General features: G+C 50.1%; 1 protein-coding gene and 1 long non-coding RNA gene across 3 annotated transcripts in view; one reads left to right on the forward strand and one right to left on the reverse strand.

Annotated features, from left to right (window-relative positions):
• Nucleotides 1-9,131, reverse strand: part of LOC135819660 (meiosis expressed gene 1 protein homolog) — a 12,691-nt gene extending 3,560 nt beyond the window's left edge. The window contains exons 1-2 of the mRNA XM_065332910.1: nucleotides 9,008-9,131; nucleotides 7,385-7,452 (exon numbers count right to left, since the gene is read on the reverse strand). Of these exons, the coding sequence (XP_065188982.1) occupies nucleotides 7,385-7,452; nucleotides 9,008-9,116 (177 nt within the window). The 5' untranslated portion in view covers nucleotides 9,117-9,131. The remainder of the gene's footprint in view (nucleotides 1-7,384; nucleotides 7,453-9,007) is intronic.
• A 568-nt stretch (nucleotides 9,132-9,699) lies between these two features.
• On the forward strand, nucleotides 9,700-11,728 carry LOC135818900 (uncharacterized). 2 transcript variants are annotated; one of them, XR_010553809.1, is made up of 3 exons: nucleotides 9,712-10,116; nucleotides 10,209-10,376; nucleotides 11,281-11,728. It is a non-coding gene; the product is annotated as an uncharacterized LOC135818900 (long non-coding RNA). The 2 variants fall into 2 exon arrangements; XR_010553808.1 differs by lacking the exon at nucleotides 10,209-10,376 and having other exon boundaries at nucleotides 9,700-10,116.
• The last annotated feature ends 7,814 nt before the right edge of the window (nucleotides 11,729-19,542 follow it).

Below are 19,542 nucleotides of genomic sequence, written 5' to 3' on the forward strand. Positions count from 1 at the left end.
TTTTTTTCTTCCCTTTTTGCAGATACCGTGCCGCATACGGGTTTTTGCCACTTAAAACGGGCAAAAAATCACGGTTCGCGTGAAACTCGGCTGGAAGCTTTTTTTTCTTTCTTTACCGGGCGACCAACTAAGTTACTTCAGGATCATGAGCTTTTTGGTACAAATCAAGGTGTTACATGTATAATGGAAAAAAAGTTGAAAAAAGGGGGCATTGCTCAAATTTTACCGATTATTCCACAAAAATTGCCAATAATTCCCGTTTTAAAAATCACACCGATAATTTAAACAATCGACGAGGAGACAATAGTCGTAAAATGGCAATAAATAAGATAAATTGTGCACTCATAACAACAGCAAAAATGAAGAAAGTCAAGTTCCATAACGTTTTCTTGTGACTGTCATCAGTGGAACGCCGTCACATAAAAATGTAATAACTAAAACACACACTTATACATGTAGCTAATATGGTTTCAGGTAGAAATACAGCAGCTAACAAGTACAAAAAGCGAAGTTTGCTCCTTTGCAATGTGTGAATATAGTGTATGTGAGAAAGGTAGTGGCAGATGAATGTGATACTGTGTGAATGAATGTAAGTGGCAGATGAATGTGATACTGTGTGAATGAATGTAATGGTGCGTGTGTATTACTTGAAGAGTGTGAGTGATACAACGTTTTCTTTCTGTTTACATAGCACAGGGTCACGAGTACGAATATACACAGCTTCCAACACCTGCAATTGTTTGACGAATACGAGTGCGATGGGATGGACGGCGGCATTGGAATGGAGGTGGAGGATGAGAGTAGTGATGAGGAGGAGTTTGATGTTGACAAGAGGAAGTCTGCAGTGTACAAGCATTTGGTGTCCAGTCCAGAATGTCGTAAGGTGTTCGACGATTCCTGGTTTAGTGTTATTCGTTGCGCACGTTTCTTCAAACAATTGCAGGTGTTGGAAGCTGTGTATATTCGTACTCGTGACCCTGTGCTATGTAAACAGAAAGAAAACGTTGTATCACTCACACTCTTCAAGTAATACACACGCACCATTACATTCATTCACACAGTATCACATTCATCTGCCACTACCTTTCTCACATACACTATATTCACACATTGCAAAGGTGCAAACTTCGCTTTTTGTACTGTTAGATAATCACGACCGCCCCAACTCACTCCCGGACACGCACTCACAACAACGTCCACAACGAGTTCTTTGGCGAACAGTGTTCATATAATTATTGGAGAAGAAGCAGAGAATGTGGGAGAGCGAAAAGCACAAGTTTGTTCCACGGCCAACTCTAAAACTAACTGGAACTGATGTAGTTCTTCGTTGTACGCACTGTACGCATGAGAGCACGCCAGTTGCATGCCAGCGCGCAAGCGAGCAATGAACATGAAACGGACACCAGAAGTAAAAGGATCTGGCGGTGACACAAAGTCAAAGGGAATGTATTACATGTCGGGAGACCATCAATGAGCCATGGTAGCCGGCGGGTGCAACAAGTAATGTAAGATAGAAGTTAGAGCAACGAATACCATGCATACTCTCACATCACCCCTTAGTGACTCATGTCACTACCGAATAGCTACAACATAATCATGAATATCGAGCAGGTCGTACGAGCGTAGACCGGTCGCGCAATGATGGGCCTGCAGCAGGCGGCGGCGTGACCGGGTCAACGCTCAATACCAGAGACGGAACAGGGCCCGACTCGGCTTCATCGCTGGCACCCGGAGCGACGGGCGGCGGGGGCGGCAGATCGTCCTCGGCGGCACGCCTTAATAAGTCGACATTCACGATCTTGTCACGGCCGGTGCCGTCGACCCGATGAACCACCACCGTCGAGGGGCCCACGATCGACATAACTTGCCAACCAGTCTCGTACGGGGTTAGGCGCTTCTGGCAGCGCTGAGGCCGGCGAAGCATGACAGCATCGCCAACAGTCAAGCGGCTCGGTGTCGGCTCGTCGATGAAGTCGAAGCGGCCGAGCGCAGACTCGATGTAGTCTCGCATCGCCGCTGCCCGCTGCTGGAGGTCGTCTACCCATGAGCCAGCTGAATACGAGTGCTGAGGCCGATCCACGACCAAGCCACGGGGATGCCAACCAACCATGGCCTCCATCGGGGAGACGTTGGTGGCGCTGTGTGGCCGGATCCGATAGTAGTACAGGAGCATCGCCAGCTCCTGTTCCCAGTCGTGCGCCTCATCCAGAACCTTCCGCACGAGGGTCAACAGGGTTTGGTTGAACCTCTCAGCCACGCCTTGCGACTGGGGATGACGTGCCGCGCCGTAGCAGACATGAACGCCGAACGCCTCGTAGACGGAAGACATGACAGCGTTCTTGAACTCTGTGCCGTTGTCGGATCGAACCACGCGAGGAGGACCCCACCGAGAGCACACGTCGACGAAAGCTCTAGCCACACAGATGCCGTCATGACGCTTGAGGGGAACCACCTCGACCCACTTGGTGAATGCATCCACGCATACCAACACGCAGTGGTAACGCCCGGACCGGTTAACGCCCAGCTCGAGGGTATCGATGTGCACCACATCCCAGGGGCCGTTGGCTGATACCGGACGAGTGGGCTCGGTCGCCTCTCCGCGGCGTGGGTTGGCGGCTTGACAGCTGCTGCATCCGGACACAAACGCTTGGCAGCGCTGTCCCATGCCCAAGAAATGGCACTGGGATCGAAGCAACTGCCACGTCGCCTCCCAGCCACTATGGCCAGACACCTGGTGGGCTGCACGCACGGCCCGCTCCTCCAGCGCAGCAGGAAGCACAGGAACGCACTTGACGTCGTTCGGCGGAAGCTTGACGCTGCGCTGTAAGACGCCGTCTTGAACTTGCAGCTGACCGCGGATGTTCCGGAAGCCGCTGTCAGGCGGGAGGTCGTCCCCAGCGATCACTGCGGCCTTCACTGCCTGGAGTGCACCATCGTCCTCCTGCCCGGCCAGGATCTCGGCCATCGACAGACTCGGCATGATGGCGAGGCTGGCAGCAACATCCGTCACGCTGTTATCCGATGTGCAGGCCAGCCAGGACGTCGGAGCGCGCGTGAGCTGGTCGGAGAGGTTCTGTTCTGACGGAACCCAGTTCACCTCCACGTCAAGGCGAGCGGTTGCGACGATGTCGTCAATGATCTGCAACCGACGCTTGACGAGCAGCTCGTGGAGCCCGCCAACCTTCACGCGGCGCTCGTTCCCGAGGATCTGACGAAGCCAGCCATGCACGGTCTTGGAATCCGTGTGGAGGCGGATCTTCCGCGCAGGCCAATTGGCAGCCGCGTTGAGGCCCTTGATGACGGCGTCCAACTCAGCGATGTTGATATGCCGTTTGTCGTCAGCCGGGCGCAGCCAGCTGCGGTCCTCGATGACCTCGCCGTTGACTTGCACCACGACACCCAGCGCGATTCCCGACGCATCGCACCACACGTGCCACTCCGTTGCGTTGTCATGCTGCACCGACCATACGCCACGCACCGGATCGTGCTCGTTGACTTGGGTCTGGATGTCGCGGCAGAGCTGCAGCAGACGAGGTGGCACGGCGATATCCCAGCCGACGGATTCGCCGATCATCCGCTTCAGCCAATTCGTCGTCGGTCGCAGCCACGCACAGACGGGGTAATGGCTGACGAGCTTGCCGCACCAGCTGAACACGGCGCGCTTGGTGGGCGCCTCCGGTAGCTGCAGGCAGACGTCACGGCGACGTTGCCAGTTGATCGTGCCGTCTTGAGTCGAGAGCTGGAGGCCCAGCACCCGAGCAGTAGGGAGCTTCTCGGCAGGCTTGCACTTCAGGCCGTAGCGCTCGAGCTGCTGGGTCGTGGCCACCACTTGGGAGTCCGGCACACGCAAGTCGTCGACATAGTTGTCCACGCCGTCGAGGTCTTTGGTCACCCACTTCACGACCATGTCGAGGATCTTCGGCGCGACGTTGAGGCCGAACCCCATGCGCGTCATGGCAAACAACTCTCCTTGCCACACGATCGCTTGATAGCGGTACAGACGGGGAGCCATCCGGATCTGGAGGTACGCCTTGCTCAGATCAAGGAGGGCGCTATCACCGTCCCCGAGTCGCCACTCGCGCAGCTTCTGGCCGCAAGCCGGCGCATCCAGGCCTGGGTGCGACACGAGACACTCATTCAGAGCGCGGTAGTCTAAGCACGGCCGCACGGGAGTTGACGCCTTGTGAGCCTGGTCGACAGCCATCAGTGGAAGAACACAGGCCGGTTCACCGAACGCTTCACGGTCGTACGGGACCAGCCAGCCGTTCTCGCGCCACATCTGGACCTCCTTGACGAACTGCTGCTCTTGCTCTGGGTTGAGTTTCTTGCGCGGATATTCTCCAACACCAGAACCAAGAGGAAGAGACGGCTCCGTGTCGGCTTTCCATCGCCAGGTGGCTTCCCAGAAGCCTAGGTCGTCGCGCCAGGTTGCCTCAATGTCGTCCATCCGCAGCGTGACCTGACCATCGCCGTCGCTGACCGAGATATGCCGTGACAGCTTCTCCGTGGCAGCCGCCACGCCGGCCGAGGCGACGTCACGTGCGGGGCCGAATACAACAGACGATAACTGGCCTCCCGGCTGATCATGGGAGATGCTGACACCACCAACTTGGGATACGATGTCCGATCCGATCACGATATCGGTGTTGTGGGCGTCGAGGTTCGGCACGACGAGCAACGAAACCTTGATCGTCGGTAGGTAGACCGAGCCATCCTCGCGCTTCAGCGTCATGTCCACGCTGCCGGTGACGTCCAAGGGTGTGCCGTCCACCGTGATCAGCCGGTCGCTGGTCTCCTTCAGGCTGGACTGCATACCCAGCTGCTGGACAACTGGCCACTCGATCAGGGACCGAGTGCAACCCGTGTCGACAACCGACGCTTGGCGGCTCCAATGTGCGTTTTCGACCTGCACCTCCACTGCAACTCGAATCAGCTGCGACGAAGGCCGGGGCATAGCCAGGCAGAAATCCGTCCGCGGGTGCGACGCTGCCGGGGCTGGTGCTGTGGCGGCCACACGTCCAGAATCTGACCTCTGAGGACAGTCTTTCCTCAGGTGGCCCACCTGATGACAGCGATAGCACGTGGGTCCACTCCTCTTGGCTGGAGCATCCGTGGTCGTCCTTGGCCAAGTCGACTGCGGGGGCCCACCACCGCCACCTCGCTGTCCACCGCCACCGCGCTGTCCACCGCCACCGCGCTGTCCACCGCCACGACGCTGCTGATTCGGGCAGCTACGGCGCATGTGACCCACTTGGCCACAGCCATAGCACATCAGCGACTGACTCTGGGGCGGGGGACCAGATCGGGCTGCAGCCACCGCCTGAGCGACCCCTGCCGCTGACTGCATCGTCCTCACCTGTCCAGTCAGCTCCGCGACGGTAAGGCTCTTCATGGCGTTGGCCAGCCGGACGGTTTTCCCATACTCGTGTGGTAGACCGCTGATCAACTGCTCCACGAGCAACGGATCTTTCCCATCCGCAGCAACCTTGTGACCTGACAATGTCAGCAGGCGCGTCAGGTCTGCTACGTAGGCGTCGACAGGCTCATCCAGGGCCAACTGCCGCCCTACGAATAGATGGTAGGACTCCGCCGGGCTGGGCGCGAAAGCCGCCTCCAAAGCAGCCTTCACCGCCGCGGTCTTCTTCCGATCCTCTGCGGACAACTGGTCAAACACCAGGAACGCCGGACCATCCAGCAACAATGGCAGATGCGCCATCTGTTTTTCCTCCGAGTCCCATTTGTGCAGTTCTCCAAGGACCAGGAACTTAGACCAAAACGCAGCAAGGTTATCACCTTTTCCACGAAACGGCCGAACAAAACTATCAAACTTCAACGTCGACATCGTATTGCACACTGCTACTCCACCAAACCGGGTTTCGGCACCAAGCTGTTAGATAATCACGACCGCCCCAACTCACTCCCGGACACGCACTCACAACAACGTCCACAACGAGTTCTTTGGCGAACAGTGTTCATATAATTATTGGAGAAGAAGCAGAGAATGTGGGAGAGCGAAAAGCACAAGTTTGTTCCACGGCCAACTCTAAAACTAACTGGAACTGATGTAGTTCTTCGTTGTACGCACTGTATGCATGAGAGCACGCCAGTTGCATGCCAGCGCGCAAGCGAGCAATGAACATGAAACGGACACCAGAAGTAAAAGGATCTGGCGGTGACACAAAGTCAAAGGGAATGTATTACATGTCGGGAGACCATCAATGAGCCATGGTAGCCGGCGGGTGCAACAAGTAATGTAAGATAGAAGTTAGAGCAACGAATACCATGCATACTCTCACAGTACTTGTTAGCTGCTGTATTTCTACCTGAAACCATATTAGCTACATGTATATAAGTGTGTGTTTTAGTTATTACATTTTTATGTGACGGCGTTCCACTGATGACAGTCACAAGAAAACGTTATGGAACTTGACTTTCTTCATTTTTGCTGTTGTTATGAGTGCACAATTTATCTTATTTATTGCCATTTTACACCGATAATTCCCGAAATTATGCCGGCACATTCCGCGGAGGCCTAGCAAGATCAGAGTGAGATCGCAAATACGCGTACGTATGTACAATCGATGATCACAACATGACATTACTGCGTCCTAAAAAAAATCGTCGGTGGCCGAAAAGTTGGTCCGGCCATGGCCGGACCGACCGGAGCGGTTCCGCCGGCCCTGCTGTTGTCCGTGCCACGAGCCAAAACTAGATCCGACTGATTGGATCCATAAGTCAGTGTTCTCATGAAACCAGCCTGGTTGCCATGTAGTTCAAAGTAGCACGTTCAAGGCCTATATCGTTCTTTGTGGACATAATCAGTTCAAATTGATAGTGATAACTAGGGTAGATGTGTGTACATCGTAACAAAAAATCCGGGTGAGGTTTATACTCCACAAAATACTTTATGTGAACAAGATGTGGTAGCACCTTCCATGATAATTTAATTGTTTTGATTTTTATAGGAAAGTTGGCTGCTCCCCACACTGGAGCGCTCGCTTTTCCGCCCACTTGACTTGGACTTGGGGTCAAGTGTCAAGTAAAGTTGGCGGAAAAGTACGAGCTTCGTTGTGGGGAGCAACGGACTTTCTTACGTATGTTGTTGTTGTTTTTCAAATCTCTATTCTCGCGATGGCCAATGGCCAATAAGAGATATTGTTTGTTTGAATTCTTTATTCTCACGATGGCACCATCGGCAATTGTTGTTGTTGTTGTTGTTGTTGTTGTTGCTGTTGTTGTTGTTGTTGTTGTTGTTGTTGTTGTTGTTGTTGTTGTTGTTGTTGTTGTTGTTGTTGTTGTTGTTGTTGTTGTTGTTGTTGTTGTTGTTGTTGCTGTTATTGACTATATGTGAAGTTCAAAGCACCATATCATCGAAACTTCTTACCAGATCTTCACCGTGAAAATGCTCATACTCGGTGGCATCGCGAAAGCCAGCCAGCTGAAACCGGTATGCTACAGGGAAAATGGACAGGTCACAAAACATCGTGTACATTGTAGAAAATTCTATGGGTTGACAGGCATAGTGGGGTGGTCTAAGATCATAGTAGATAAACGGTGGGTACCGGCGTTCGGTCTATTCTCGAATCGACTCTTGGGCCTATTCTTGAATGGGTTCCTGAATGCGCTGAGTGATCCTGATCAGATCAAATTGTGCCAAAGGGCGTTTCAGGGCCGAAATACCGATTCGTAGATCATTCGTTTCCCCTCCTAACCCCTACTTATCTTTATCACCGTGGCTGGCTATCACCCACTCTCTTCACTTTGACCGGAGTGTCCACTGCGTCTTGAGATGCTGCAATACCGTACTTTCCCGAATATAAGTCAACCTTCTGTGCGCCAGAAATTTCGTCAAAACCTGGGGTTCGACTTACAAACGGAACTCGACTTACATACGGGAGTCTGGCACAACAAATGAAGTGACTGGAGTGTCCGTACAAAAATGCACTACCGTACGAACCATGTGAACATTTGGATCACACTGGTTGTGTTCAGATTTTTCAGATTTTGTCTTACTGGCATGATAATTATGATCTCTCCTCGCAGAGAATTCATCATTTTTTATGTGTGGGTGTCATAGAGCTATAAAAACTTTTTTTCATGAAATTGACTCCTGGATTTGGGGTGGTGGACTTATATTCGAAGTCGACTTATATTCGGGAAAATACGGTAAATAGAATTGATACAGTACGACCTGCCCTCAAAGTTTTTTGTTTTGTTTCTGGTTTCTCATTTCTCATGAAGATGGATGCTAGTGTACTGGGAGAATTTCCAACATAATCTGCTGTGAGAGATGACGATGAAGTAGAGCAGGTCCCGGCATTCTTCCCGGTATTAAAGTATAATTCCAGTTCCTATGCGGATGTGCTGGAGTTTCCCTGGCACCAGTGCATGCTCTGTTCCCCAACCCCATTATGTTTTAGTCTCGCCCACTCTCTCCATGTTAGATGTACTGCACGGTCCACAGTCCATTCAGAAAAAGACGAGCGCTGGCTCTGGAGAGCTCCCGTGTTTGGTGATTTTTCGTGATTTTGTGGTACACTGTGCAGTGCTGCGAGATTCGAAACTTGAAAAAGGGTCCAAAAAGGTGCCTCAACTGTGGTTCGAACCGCGAATGTACTGTTATGCAAGTGCAGAGAACAGCCTGGATTTTCATGTTTATTCCCCAATTCAGTGCTTTGGGGGCAAAACCGGGCTGACATCCTATTCTCCTTATGACCCATTCATGGCCAAAAGCTAGGATATCATCTTTTTCTGAATGGACAGTAAGTAGGAAACCTTGGGTGCATGCAGCTGAGCAACTGTGTCCCAGGACCGCGCCCTGACACTGCGGGCACTGCCGCCACTGGGTGCAGTACCCAACGCGTTAACCGTAGATACATGTCGTCTTCGTGACCTCCTTCAATCTCCTTTCCTGGCATACAAGAACTGTATCCTCCTCAATCGCATGCAAGTGTTTTATTTCAATGGGGGCGGGGAGGATTGAGTTGTGCAAGCCGAGGTCTCTTACCGTCTTCGACTTCCTCGTTCCAGACTATTCCTCGTTTCATGCTCTTGGACCGTGGTGCCGTCACGGTCGCCGCTCGTCGTTTCGGTGCTGTAGCAGCCGCCTGGGCCATGCCGGGTCGGCGGCTCGGCGCACTACACCAATGACATAATTTTTCCAATATTTTCTTTTCATCTGTGTCACCTTTCCAAGTTTTCCCATGCCTGGGTTACTTGGACCTCATTCGCTTCCTTGTCATTGAACATTGTGTTCAGTCAAAGTCAAACTAATAAACACAACTGGCCCCCCAACCCTAAGTTAGTTAGCCTAACAATGACTGTCAGGACATGCAGTTCTGCAGACAGAGGTTGTATTACCGTTGTTATACACTATACTCTATAGCATACATAACAGGCATGTCATCCACAAAACGTGACACGGACCCGTATCGTAGATCTACCCACCCGTACCGGCCAGGGCCACCCTCAGGCCTCACGGAGTCGTCACGCACTGCCGTTGCATGCTGCATGCTGCGGTAGATCTACGCGGTATAAAATTTAATATTTAATATTTAAAATATAATACAGTCGAACCTCTTTAGCCTATATAGGACGAACATCAAGGGACCGATGATATTTTGTTCGGAATAACGGGAGTTCTTCTTATCCATATGTTAACCCAGTGAATAAACAGGGTTTATCCAATACAGTTACGAATGGGGCTGTTAAGTGATGACGTCACAGTTCCTTCGATACGCATAGCAACGATCCCACTGGGGACAAACAAAAGTAGCGTCGTCTCCACCGAACCAGTTGTCAGTGGCAACATATAGGAATCGTGTACATTTCTTCGTTTCTTCTTTGCTGTTTTCAGTGAGTGTTTTGTTTTCTCTTTGTCCTTGATCTCGACGGCGTTGTCGTGCTCATTACCTTACTGAGACGTCTCTTGTGACTGTAGCCAGTGTCACGGAGGATTTTATTGGCGTGACGAGGTAGATCGCCGAGATCGAGCGTGAAAAACGCTCTGCATTAGTAGCTCCTGTAGAATGTCTTCTGGGATGGCGTATCCATGGTCAACAAAGCCAAGGTGCAAGACAGCATAAGAGATCGTGTAAACGATGTGAACTCCAAAAGGTAAGCTCCTGAACAAGTGGAAAGATATGTGTATTTACAAACTCTCTCTTCATCCATCGATTGCCGCTATGCATTGCATTTTGTCTTCACAGATAATCTGGACAAATAAATTATATTATTGTAACTGGAGAGTGCAGTCGTGCTTGGGGCCCATCCCAATGTCATCACATGGCTGTGGTGACGAGTGTATACCTGGGAGAATTTTCCTCAACTGAGACGGAGTGTAGATGGATGGATTATGAGAAATGCGAAGATGTGGAGTAAGTTGTGTCGAAGAAATGTGTAATAAAATAAAATTTACTTTACACTCAAACATACACTGTACATGTACATGTAACATCATGATAATGATTCCATCTTCATTATCTCCGCAACAGGTACGCCATACGCACCGAATACATGGTGTGTGTGGCACTGTGTGCACGTGCGCGCTTGCGTGCGCGCGTACATGCACACACTCTCATGCGTGGCCGAGTTGGCCGGATGAACAGACCACGCATTTGCACGAGGTGTCCGTCATGTCATTGGAGTGCTGTACTTTATGACCCGGGCGTAGGAGGGGTTTTGGAAGTGGTACGACCGAAGGTCGGTGCGGCGGAAGGCCGTGTTGGAGGGGGTCCGCCCCCCCCCCCCCCCCTGGGAAAATTTAGTAAAAGACACAAAATCCTGCGTTCTGGGAACTTCTGGCACACTTCTGGCGCAGTGTGCAGTCGAGTACAGTACTCAGTACGACTGCAAATGCATAACAGATCTACGAGTACGAGTCTAGAAAAAGGTCTGATGCGCATATGCAAATATCGATGGATCCTGATTTTTTATTACGGTTTTGCACGTTCCAGACGGACCACACTTTTCGAAAAGTGGCGCGGCCATCGTCGTACCAGTCGTAGCGGGTGCTACGACCCTGTGACTTTATTCCAAAATAGTATGTCGTGCCCCTGTCAAATGGAGTTTGTGTCTATGCTCAGCGGGTATCGGGCCATGACGCCACACTGCAGTCAGCGCTGGAATTAAAATAGCACTTCATGGATTATTTTAACTAATTTCCTTTGCGTTTACTTTGTTGAGCCCGTGGTTTCATTTCTGTGTTCTGTTATGATTGGCCTCTGGAAATAATCGGAGTGGATGTCATTTTTTGTCATATGTGTGTGCCTTGTGCAACAGGTTCAAGGCTAGATGCACTTCACATTCGGCGTGGGATCTCGGCGTCTGGGACCTGATAACGTCTTGGTTGGATGGGTGATCAAGGATGATACTACTCGGCACACCAATGTACATGTCAATGTAGTTTTTACATTTTCAGAGCTGCACTATTTACGTCTTGATGCTTACTTCGGTGCTAGTGTCGTGTCCGTGTGTTGCTACAATGTCATTATCTGTATTGTATTCCGTCTGCTTATACATGTGTCTTTATGAAGTGTTTGCCGTGGCGGCGATGTGTCTTGTCGATCAATAGTGTTGTGAAACCTATCACTATTCTTGCTTTGCTGGCTACTCGCTCCGCGCCGTGCACGCTACTAGGTCTTGTAGTATATAGCTCGATGCTTTGCATCGATCGCTGGTTGTTGTTGTTCTTGTTGCTTCTGTTGTTTGAGCTTGGTCCTAGAGTGAAGCTTTGGTCTTCTTGTGTGGTGAGGGTGAGGAATGGGTATCTGGACTCCTGGTATATTTCCGTAAAGAACCTGGAATTGTAGAATCCTGAAAGTATGTCTGGCCCACTCCCCGGTCATGACATTAGCGTGTTTCCCCCGGATTATTTCTATCATCCTGCGTGTTCTTGGGCTGAGCGAGCACATGCACGAGTGTACAGCTATAACCCTGTGTATCTTTGGTTACACTTTGTTCTGCAATGCATGTGCCTTGTAACAGTCTGTGCTTGCACTGTTTTGTGTGGCCTGCGTATTTCAGGACTATTCAGTGCATCAGACCCAGGTTGGTTTGGTTGCCGGATGATCTCTTGTTGCGTCGCTCTGTGTTTTGTATTAATCAATTTTTGGGCTTGAGAATTGAGCTGGTGTGTGGTTCCCAATATGAAAACATCATGCTGGTGCTCTGTGTTTCGATTATCGACTGTCCGAGCAGTCACGATTCATTACCAAAACGGTCAATACTGTAGTCTCTTCACGTGTTTGTGTTTTCGCCGGGGGAATTAGTGGTGACGTTGCACATAGAACGGCAGTGTTGCATCACTGGACGACCCTGCCTCTGCATCTGACTTCATTTCCCCAGGATCTGGTGCAGATACACCAGACAGTCACTTCCTGTAAACACGCAAACAGCAAAAGAAGAGATCCCGCAAATCAGGAAAACCCATTGCGGAAAATATCGAGTAGATCATACACCATTCAATAATCTGGAGTAATTACAGTGAGACAAAACACTTCAAACAGTGCTCTCTCTCTCTCTCTCCATCCTTCCAAAATACACTCTGTAACAATTCCCTGGAATTATTTTATTTTATATTCTCAGGACATCATTCTGAACAACTTCTTCCATGGGTCTTCAATCACCACGGAGGGCGAGAATACAGCTAAGCCATGCAGTCTACGAGAGGTGCGGGCTGTCATGGATATAGAGGCTGATATTGTGCCAGCGTGAGGGCAGAGACAGAAAGAAGACACTGATTTCTTGAACAACTCACCTACATAATCGAATCCACAGAGAGCGCTCGTACTTTGATCCATCAGGAGGCGAAGAATCTTCAAAGCACTCTCAAACACGGAGTTTTACAGTGGGCAGCCAATTTCACAGCCATTATGAAGGCCCTCGACGACTACAGGAGATTTGTAGAGGAAAGAACAAGGAGTAAAGAGCGACAACAATCGCTTGACGAAAAAGCAAAGAAAAACTGCTCTCTCTCCAGTCATTTAGATGCTGTTGCCCTTCACAACTGGTTCCATCCAGAGGACGCGACTTTTGTTTGTCCCCAGTGCTCTCCGTTGCTATGCGTATCGAAGGGGCCGTGACGTCACACTTAACAGCCCCATACTAGTTCTTCTTAGGCAAACGTTTGTCTTATCAGTGTTCTTCTTAACGAGGTTTCACTGTAATTAGTGGCTCATCTCGGCGAAACGGGCACCATTGCCGCACTGGAGCTTCGTGGTGAAATATTTTCACTGCAGCGCTAGCTGTAGTTTCTTCAGTTTTTCATGCTACAGCCAGTACAGGCAGCTTGTAGACGAGTTGTTGTAGGCAGCGAGATGGTGTTACAGTTAGTTTAGCCGTCTGCTGCTTTGTGTCAAAGTTTGTTTGGGTGCAGGCTGTGTAAGAATCTGTGTGTTAGCAAAAGGGTTTCATTGAAGTTTCCTTGTGGCTCGGAGGCTCCATTCGACTGCTCCATACCGTCACGACGTCGAGAACTGCTACAGCCTATCCGCCTACGACGTTCAAAGTCGTGTCCAGGATTCAAGGAAACCGTGACTCCTGGCTGCAGCCTTCAGGAGCGCTCGTCGCTGGACGTTCATCGTCCCCGTTTGTCATGGTGTTCCAGTGATTCTGGGTAAGTGGTTGGCCAGTTTTGTTCGGTTCTTGGGTATTGTTGTTCGTTCTCGTTTCCTGAAGTGGCCGCAGTGCACCGGTAACCAAGGTAACGGGTATGCATGGCTCATACTACTGTGATCGTCTCAACAACTAAGGGGCCGTCCGTAAATATCGATGTTTTTTTAGAGACGATATTGGTGCTTCTCTCCCTTGACCCCCCTCCCTCCCCCCAGAAGACGCACATGTACATCTAGATCATGGAATCAATATTTTTGGATGCTCATGAAGTGCCCAGGAATGGATGTTGAGGGTCCGGTGTAGGCGTGAAAATCCCGCCGCACTCACGCAATAGCTGCATCGCCTGGCCTGGGATGGGGGGAGCGAACCGGGTTGGCGCTGCAGTGCTCACAGACATCGTGTACTACTGGTGTAGCCAAAGCGGCTACGCTCGGGCTTGAATTTTTTCAAATCCTTGTTCAGACAGTGAAGACTGGAAACTCTTGTGGAGTTCGTCCGTGTTTGTTCGCACTGCCTCTACGTCTTGAAAAAGGTCTCCTGCAGGCATCGTTCGGCCGATTTCCACAATCAATAGCTCATTCTTTTGCTCTTGAAATTCGCCATGGGCGTACAGCTTCCAATTTTTGATTTTGTTCCTGTGTCGCGAGTTTTAGCTCCGCGAACGGAAGCTGGTTTCACATTTCTTGTATAGCCATTTAGACGTCCGCGTGCAGGGATCGGCGAAACTTCAGATATTTACATCGATATTTTTCTGATGCTCGAAAAGACGCACATGGCTCAAACCCCCTCCCCCCCAGACGCACCAATATCGTCTCTAAAAAAACATCGATATTTACGGACGGCCCCTAAATGACTATTTTGCTTGTGTACTGCGATTGCGAGTAAAGTACGGTGAATAGGTGAATAGGTGAATAGGTGAATAGGTGAATGGGTGGATGGGTGGATGGGTGGATGGGTGGATGGGTGGATGGGTGGATGGGTGGATGGGTGAATGGGTGAATGGGTGAAGGCGTGAATGGGTGAAGGCGTGAATGAATGAATGCGTGAATGGGTGAACGGGTGAACGGGTGAACGGGTGAACGGGTGAACGGGTGAACAGGTGAACAGGCGAACAGGTGGTGAACAGGTGAACAGGTGAACAGGCGAACAGGCGAACAGGTGGTGAACAGGTGAACAGGCGAACAGGCGAACAGGCGAACAGGTAATCATGGTCGTTTACACCGAATGGCGTCTGAAACTCAAAACACCATACAAGCTGTAGATCTACCATGTGAAACCTTGTCAGTGTGTGAAAGTGCATGTACTGTATACAGTGGACATGGAAATCCAGTCGATTGACCGGGGCCGGCGCCCTCAGCACGTACGATGCGACCAGCGCGCTGCGCTGCATCACATACTAGTAATGCACGTTCCGCTTATCCACGGCTGCATGGCCAGGGCCCTGGGGCCGCTAGACGTGCGACCGGATTTCCATGTCCACGACGGTACGTGTACATGATATTAACAGTCTTACCAGAACTCCGTCTGCAGAGGAACGTTGACTACTGGTCAGAGTATCTCTATACATGGCGTGCGTGGAATATATGGACTGTTACTTCGAAGTATATATACCAGTAGTCGCGGCCAAAGAAATGCGACCAGCGAATCAAAAGCAGCTCCGCATTTCTATTTCACCGTGCATGGTCGAATAACCCATCCGGGAGGGCCAGAGGGCTTAACCCTTTACCATCCGACCAAATTTCCCCAGCAGTCCCAAATGCAATAATTCTCACCTTATTCTGAGAATATCTTCAGTTCTAATCAACCAATTTTCACAATCTTGGGCATTCTGGAAAGCTCTCCACGAGCTGCGTACATTGAGCTCAAACAGGACACTACCGAGATCACATATCCAGCGCCAGGGAGCTTCAAATACACCCCATCGCTGGATATACGAGGAAAATCTCTCCTCGCCAGCCATTTCTCGCTCCTTCATCGTAAACATTCCAAATTTTTTGCTTGAGTTTCTTTTCATGCTGCCCACGCGCTCAAAGCATGCCAAAGTGACTCAGTATGTCAGGCCGGAGAGGGGAAAATCCCCGCTCAAGGTCACTCACTCGGATAGAAATTCGACTTTTGGCGTAACTGAAATGTTGAGCGCAATATCTTTGGAATGCGACATCGCAGCTCTTCGCCGATTGATGCAATGGAAGGCTGGGCTCTTCGGCTTCCTCCTAGATACTTAGTTATTTAAATTCCGACAAGAATCGATCGAGTTACGATTGTTTTAGTGTATGCATGTCCATCGATCTCTAGAGATCGATTCAAGTACGCACGGATGGTAAAGGGTTAAGCCTTGGTGCTTCTTTCAGCTCCTGGTTTGGACTCCCAGATACACGTTGCAATGAAAAGGGAGTGGTGCTCCCTTGTAAATTTGCTGAGCGGAGAGCTCGACATGCTTCTCGTACTCTGGACGCGCGTTCTCGACGTTGAGAGCAGCCAACTTCCTCAAGTTGACGTCATAATATGATGCAATGTGCGCCGACTATCAAACATATCCTGGACCTTAGCTAGTACAAAATAGCGCAAGGAAAAACGTGTGACGGTTTGATAAGCTGTACAAACGCCGTAAATCACTCTGGCGAGAGGAGCATTGCATCAAAACAATGCTGTCAACTTGAAATTCTGTTGGGACAAAACTGTATGCGGGAGCTGCCTACTCTTGGGGGTGATGCACTCCTGTCAATGCTCAGTGCACGCTCTTGCAACCTTGCCTCCACTGAAACAAAAGTGTGAAATGCTTTTTGAATTTTAGGGTTTCTTTGGAATTTGCAGGCAGGCATAGGGGGATGGTCTAAGACCATGATTGAGAAACAGAGGGTACCAGGTTCAAGTCCTGCTTGGAAGTCTGATCTACTCACCTCCCACCGCTTAGGAACTGCATCTGCGCCTCGATCCAAGAGGGTGGTGGCGTTCCTGCGGATACGGAAAACTGGGCATTTGGCCGAGTCTCACGCGAACCGTGATTTTTTTTGAATCTGCACATGCTGAAAACATTCTGAGGAATGATGTCCATTTCTACAACACTCATGATGTGCCACGTCTATTTTGGTGTGGTTTATTGTGTGTACATGTACAACAGATGGTGACTGACGTCCGTGACTTTTGTTGTTGTCGCAGTCATGGCTACAGCAGAGGTATGAATTGTCCACACATCATTGCTTTGCCAAATTCTGAAAATGTTGTCTCAAAGACATCTTACAGTGTGCACACACATACACACATGTTTGCATGCGCACATACACTCGCAATCACACGCACGTGCACACACACAAACAAACATACATACACAGTACATACACATGCGTGCACACACACACACACACACACACACACACACACACACACACACACACACATGTACCCGCTCCATGCTATCATTGGATGGTTAAAACTTGTGCCAATACGTGTAAAGGGCCATCTGGTATTATTGAATATCTTCAGCGAACAGTAACGCTTCAATGTGGCCTACCTCAGCCAACCAGGCCCCTGAAATGGCAGTGGCCAAACGCAAGCAATAAGCCCATACGAGTGTATCTGCAGCTAGCGAGGGCTGTCTCATCCCCCGATGAACACTTGATCAACACAGCAAAGATCTCTGGCAGTGCTAAAAACAAAAACAAAAAAACAGAACTTGCATGGCACCATGTATGCTGCTCAGTACTGGTCGTAGCCAGGGAGTTGTAAAATACCGGTATTTTACGACTCCCTGGTCGTACCTTACTGGCAACTTCTGTGATTCTCAGCTCATGGTATGCTAGCCCTTGGCAGGTACTGCTGGCAGATATTTTTGTCTTCAGAATTTGGTACTTTATCGGGATGCTTTCATGCATGTTTGGTATGTGGATAAAGAAATGGAGCAGAATTCAAGGCAAGGTGAAGTGCCTGCCATAAGTTTTGTATGGTTTTGCCAATTTCACTGCTTTTCAAGCAGAATCTGCCAATTATTCGAGCATTATCCGCCAAGGTCGACTGTATGCACTCTGTATGTTGTTATTGCAGAACCCCGCGGTCAACACATGGCCATGGTCAAGCCAGATGTTCCGCAAGTGGATCCCACGCCTCCAAGCAGCGCTCAGCTGCGATGCAATTCGTGTGGAATGCTGTGCCAAGCGGTTGATCTCCGATGCGCAGAAGAAGGAATTGATGGCGATAAACGATTCGGCCAAACACAATGACCGACTGCTAGATATGCTGAGCAGGGGTACAGCTGAGACTTTCCACACCTTCTGTAGTATTGTGCGTAGCACCGAACCTGAAGCAAACTTTTCAAAGTTCCTAGAAGACATGAAGTCAGTGGATACCTTTGTTGGAGGTAAGTAGAAATGTTATCAGTCAGGTAACTGAGAGACACCCACAGAATTGTACACAGGGGGTGTAGCTCGACCATCTGTGGTGTAGTGACCATGTACCACCAGCAACCTCATAGCCGCCATTTTGTCTGTTAAGACTATGTAGTAGCTATGACGACCATTTTCTGGTGTACTGACTGGACTATGCTGACTATAGAGGAGCTACACACCTGCCTGTACATGTACAGACAATACTGCATGTCCTTGAGTTGCTTTACTACATATCTGTACAGTGCATATTGATGGCACCAACCTGCGTTGAAGTTTTGCAAAGGTGCTTGTCACGGTGTGTGTGTGTGTGTGTGTGTGTGTGTGTGTGTGTGTGTGTGTGTGTGTGTCTGACTAGTGCAATGCGTACAACAAACCTCCCGACAGCTCGCAAGGCTGTCAGGACGGGCCACAGCAGCCAAGGCCTGGTCTCCACCATACGGCACTTGGCTGCCAAGTGTGGCTAATCCATCATTGAGACAGAGCTCAAAAAGAGCAAACTGCCTCCTCCAACAACAAGTTGCAACTTGCAACTTGCAACAAGTTGCAACAAAGTTGGTTTGGGGAATTTGTAGTTTTTTGAATTTGAATGAATTATGGTCACAACGAGGAGGACGGGGAAGACGAAGGCGAAGGGGACACTGGTCACTGCGACATGGAACGTTCGGTCCTTGGTGGAGGACGCTGGTGATGCCAAAATATGCCGTAAAAATAAAAATGTCTCGGATACCGCCGTTGACAGGAAACTGGATTTTCTTGTGGAGGAACTCGGCAGGTTCGGCGTGGACGTTGCTGGTATTCAGGAGACGAAATGGTTTGGAAGCGACGTCTGGCCTGCTGGGAGCGGTACGTTGTTACACTCTGGGAGGCCTTTGCCTTTGGGGAGTGAGCCCGGCCGCCGGAACGAGGGAGTTGGAATTTTGATGAATTCCGCCGTGACCGGGATGTGGAAGAGCGGAGGGGAGCAGTGGAGCGCCGTCAGTTCGCGTATTGTCACTGCTCGTCTTCTTGTCGCCAAGCGAGGTGATAAACTCCCTGGTGGAGGTAAGCGACACGCAGATTTCTGTGTCTCTATCGTCAATGTTTATGCTCCAACGAGTAAAGCCCCACCGAACGTAAGACGCAAGTTTTTCGATGACTTGCAACGAGTTGTGGACAGTATCCCATCCAGAGATGTTCTTGTGCTCCTTGGGGATTTGAACGCGCGCGTCGGGTCCAGCACTGACTATGCAGACAGCGCTGTGAGTCGTATCGATGGCATGCCAGGGGATGAGCGGATGTGGGGTTGTGTCTTGGGCCAATTTGGCCTTGGAAATTGCAATCGGGCTGGTGAGGAGCTGTTGTCATTCTGTGCAGCTAATCAATTGTCAGTAATGAATACATGGTACAAGAAGGGACGAAGTAAGCGTGGAACATGGACTCATCCAGCCACTCGCCAAGTGCATCTCATTGATTATGTCATCATGCGTACAGCTCATTGCTGCTACTGTAAGGACGTTGGTGTTGTCCGCGGCGCACTGTGCTGGACTGACCACTACATGGTTCGGGC

The sequence above is a fragment of the Sycon ciliatum genome, chromosome 6 (assembly GCF_964019385.1).
Source record: "Sycon ciliatum chromosome 6, ocSycCili1.1, whole genome shotgun sequence".
NCBI classification, from domain to species: Eukaryota; Metazoa; Porifera; class Calcarea; order Leucosolenida; family Sycettidae; genus Sycon; species Sycon ciliatum.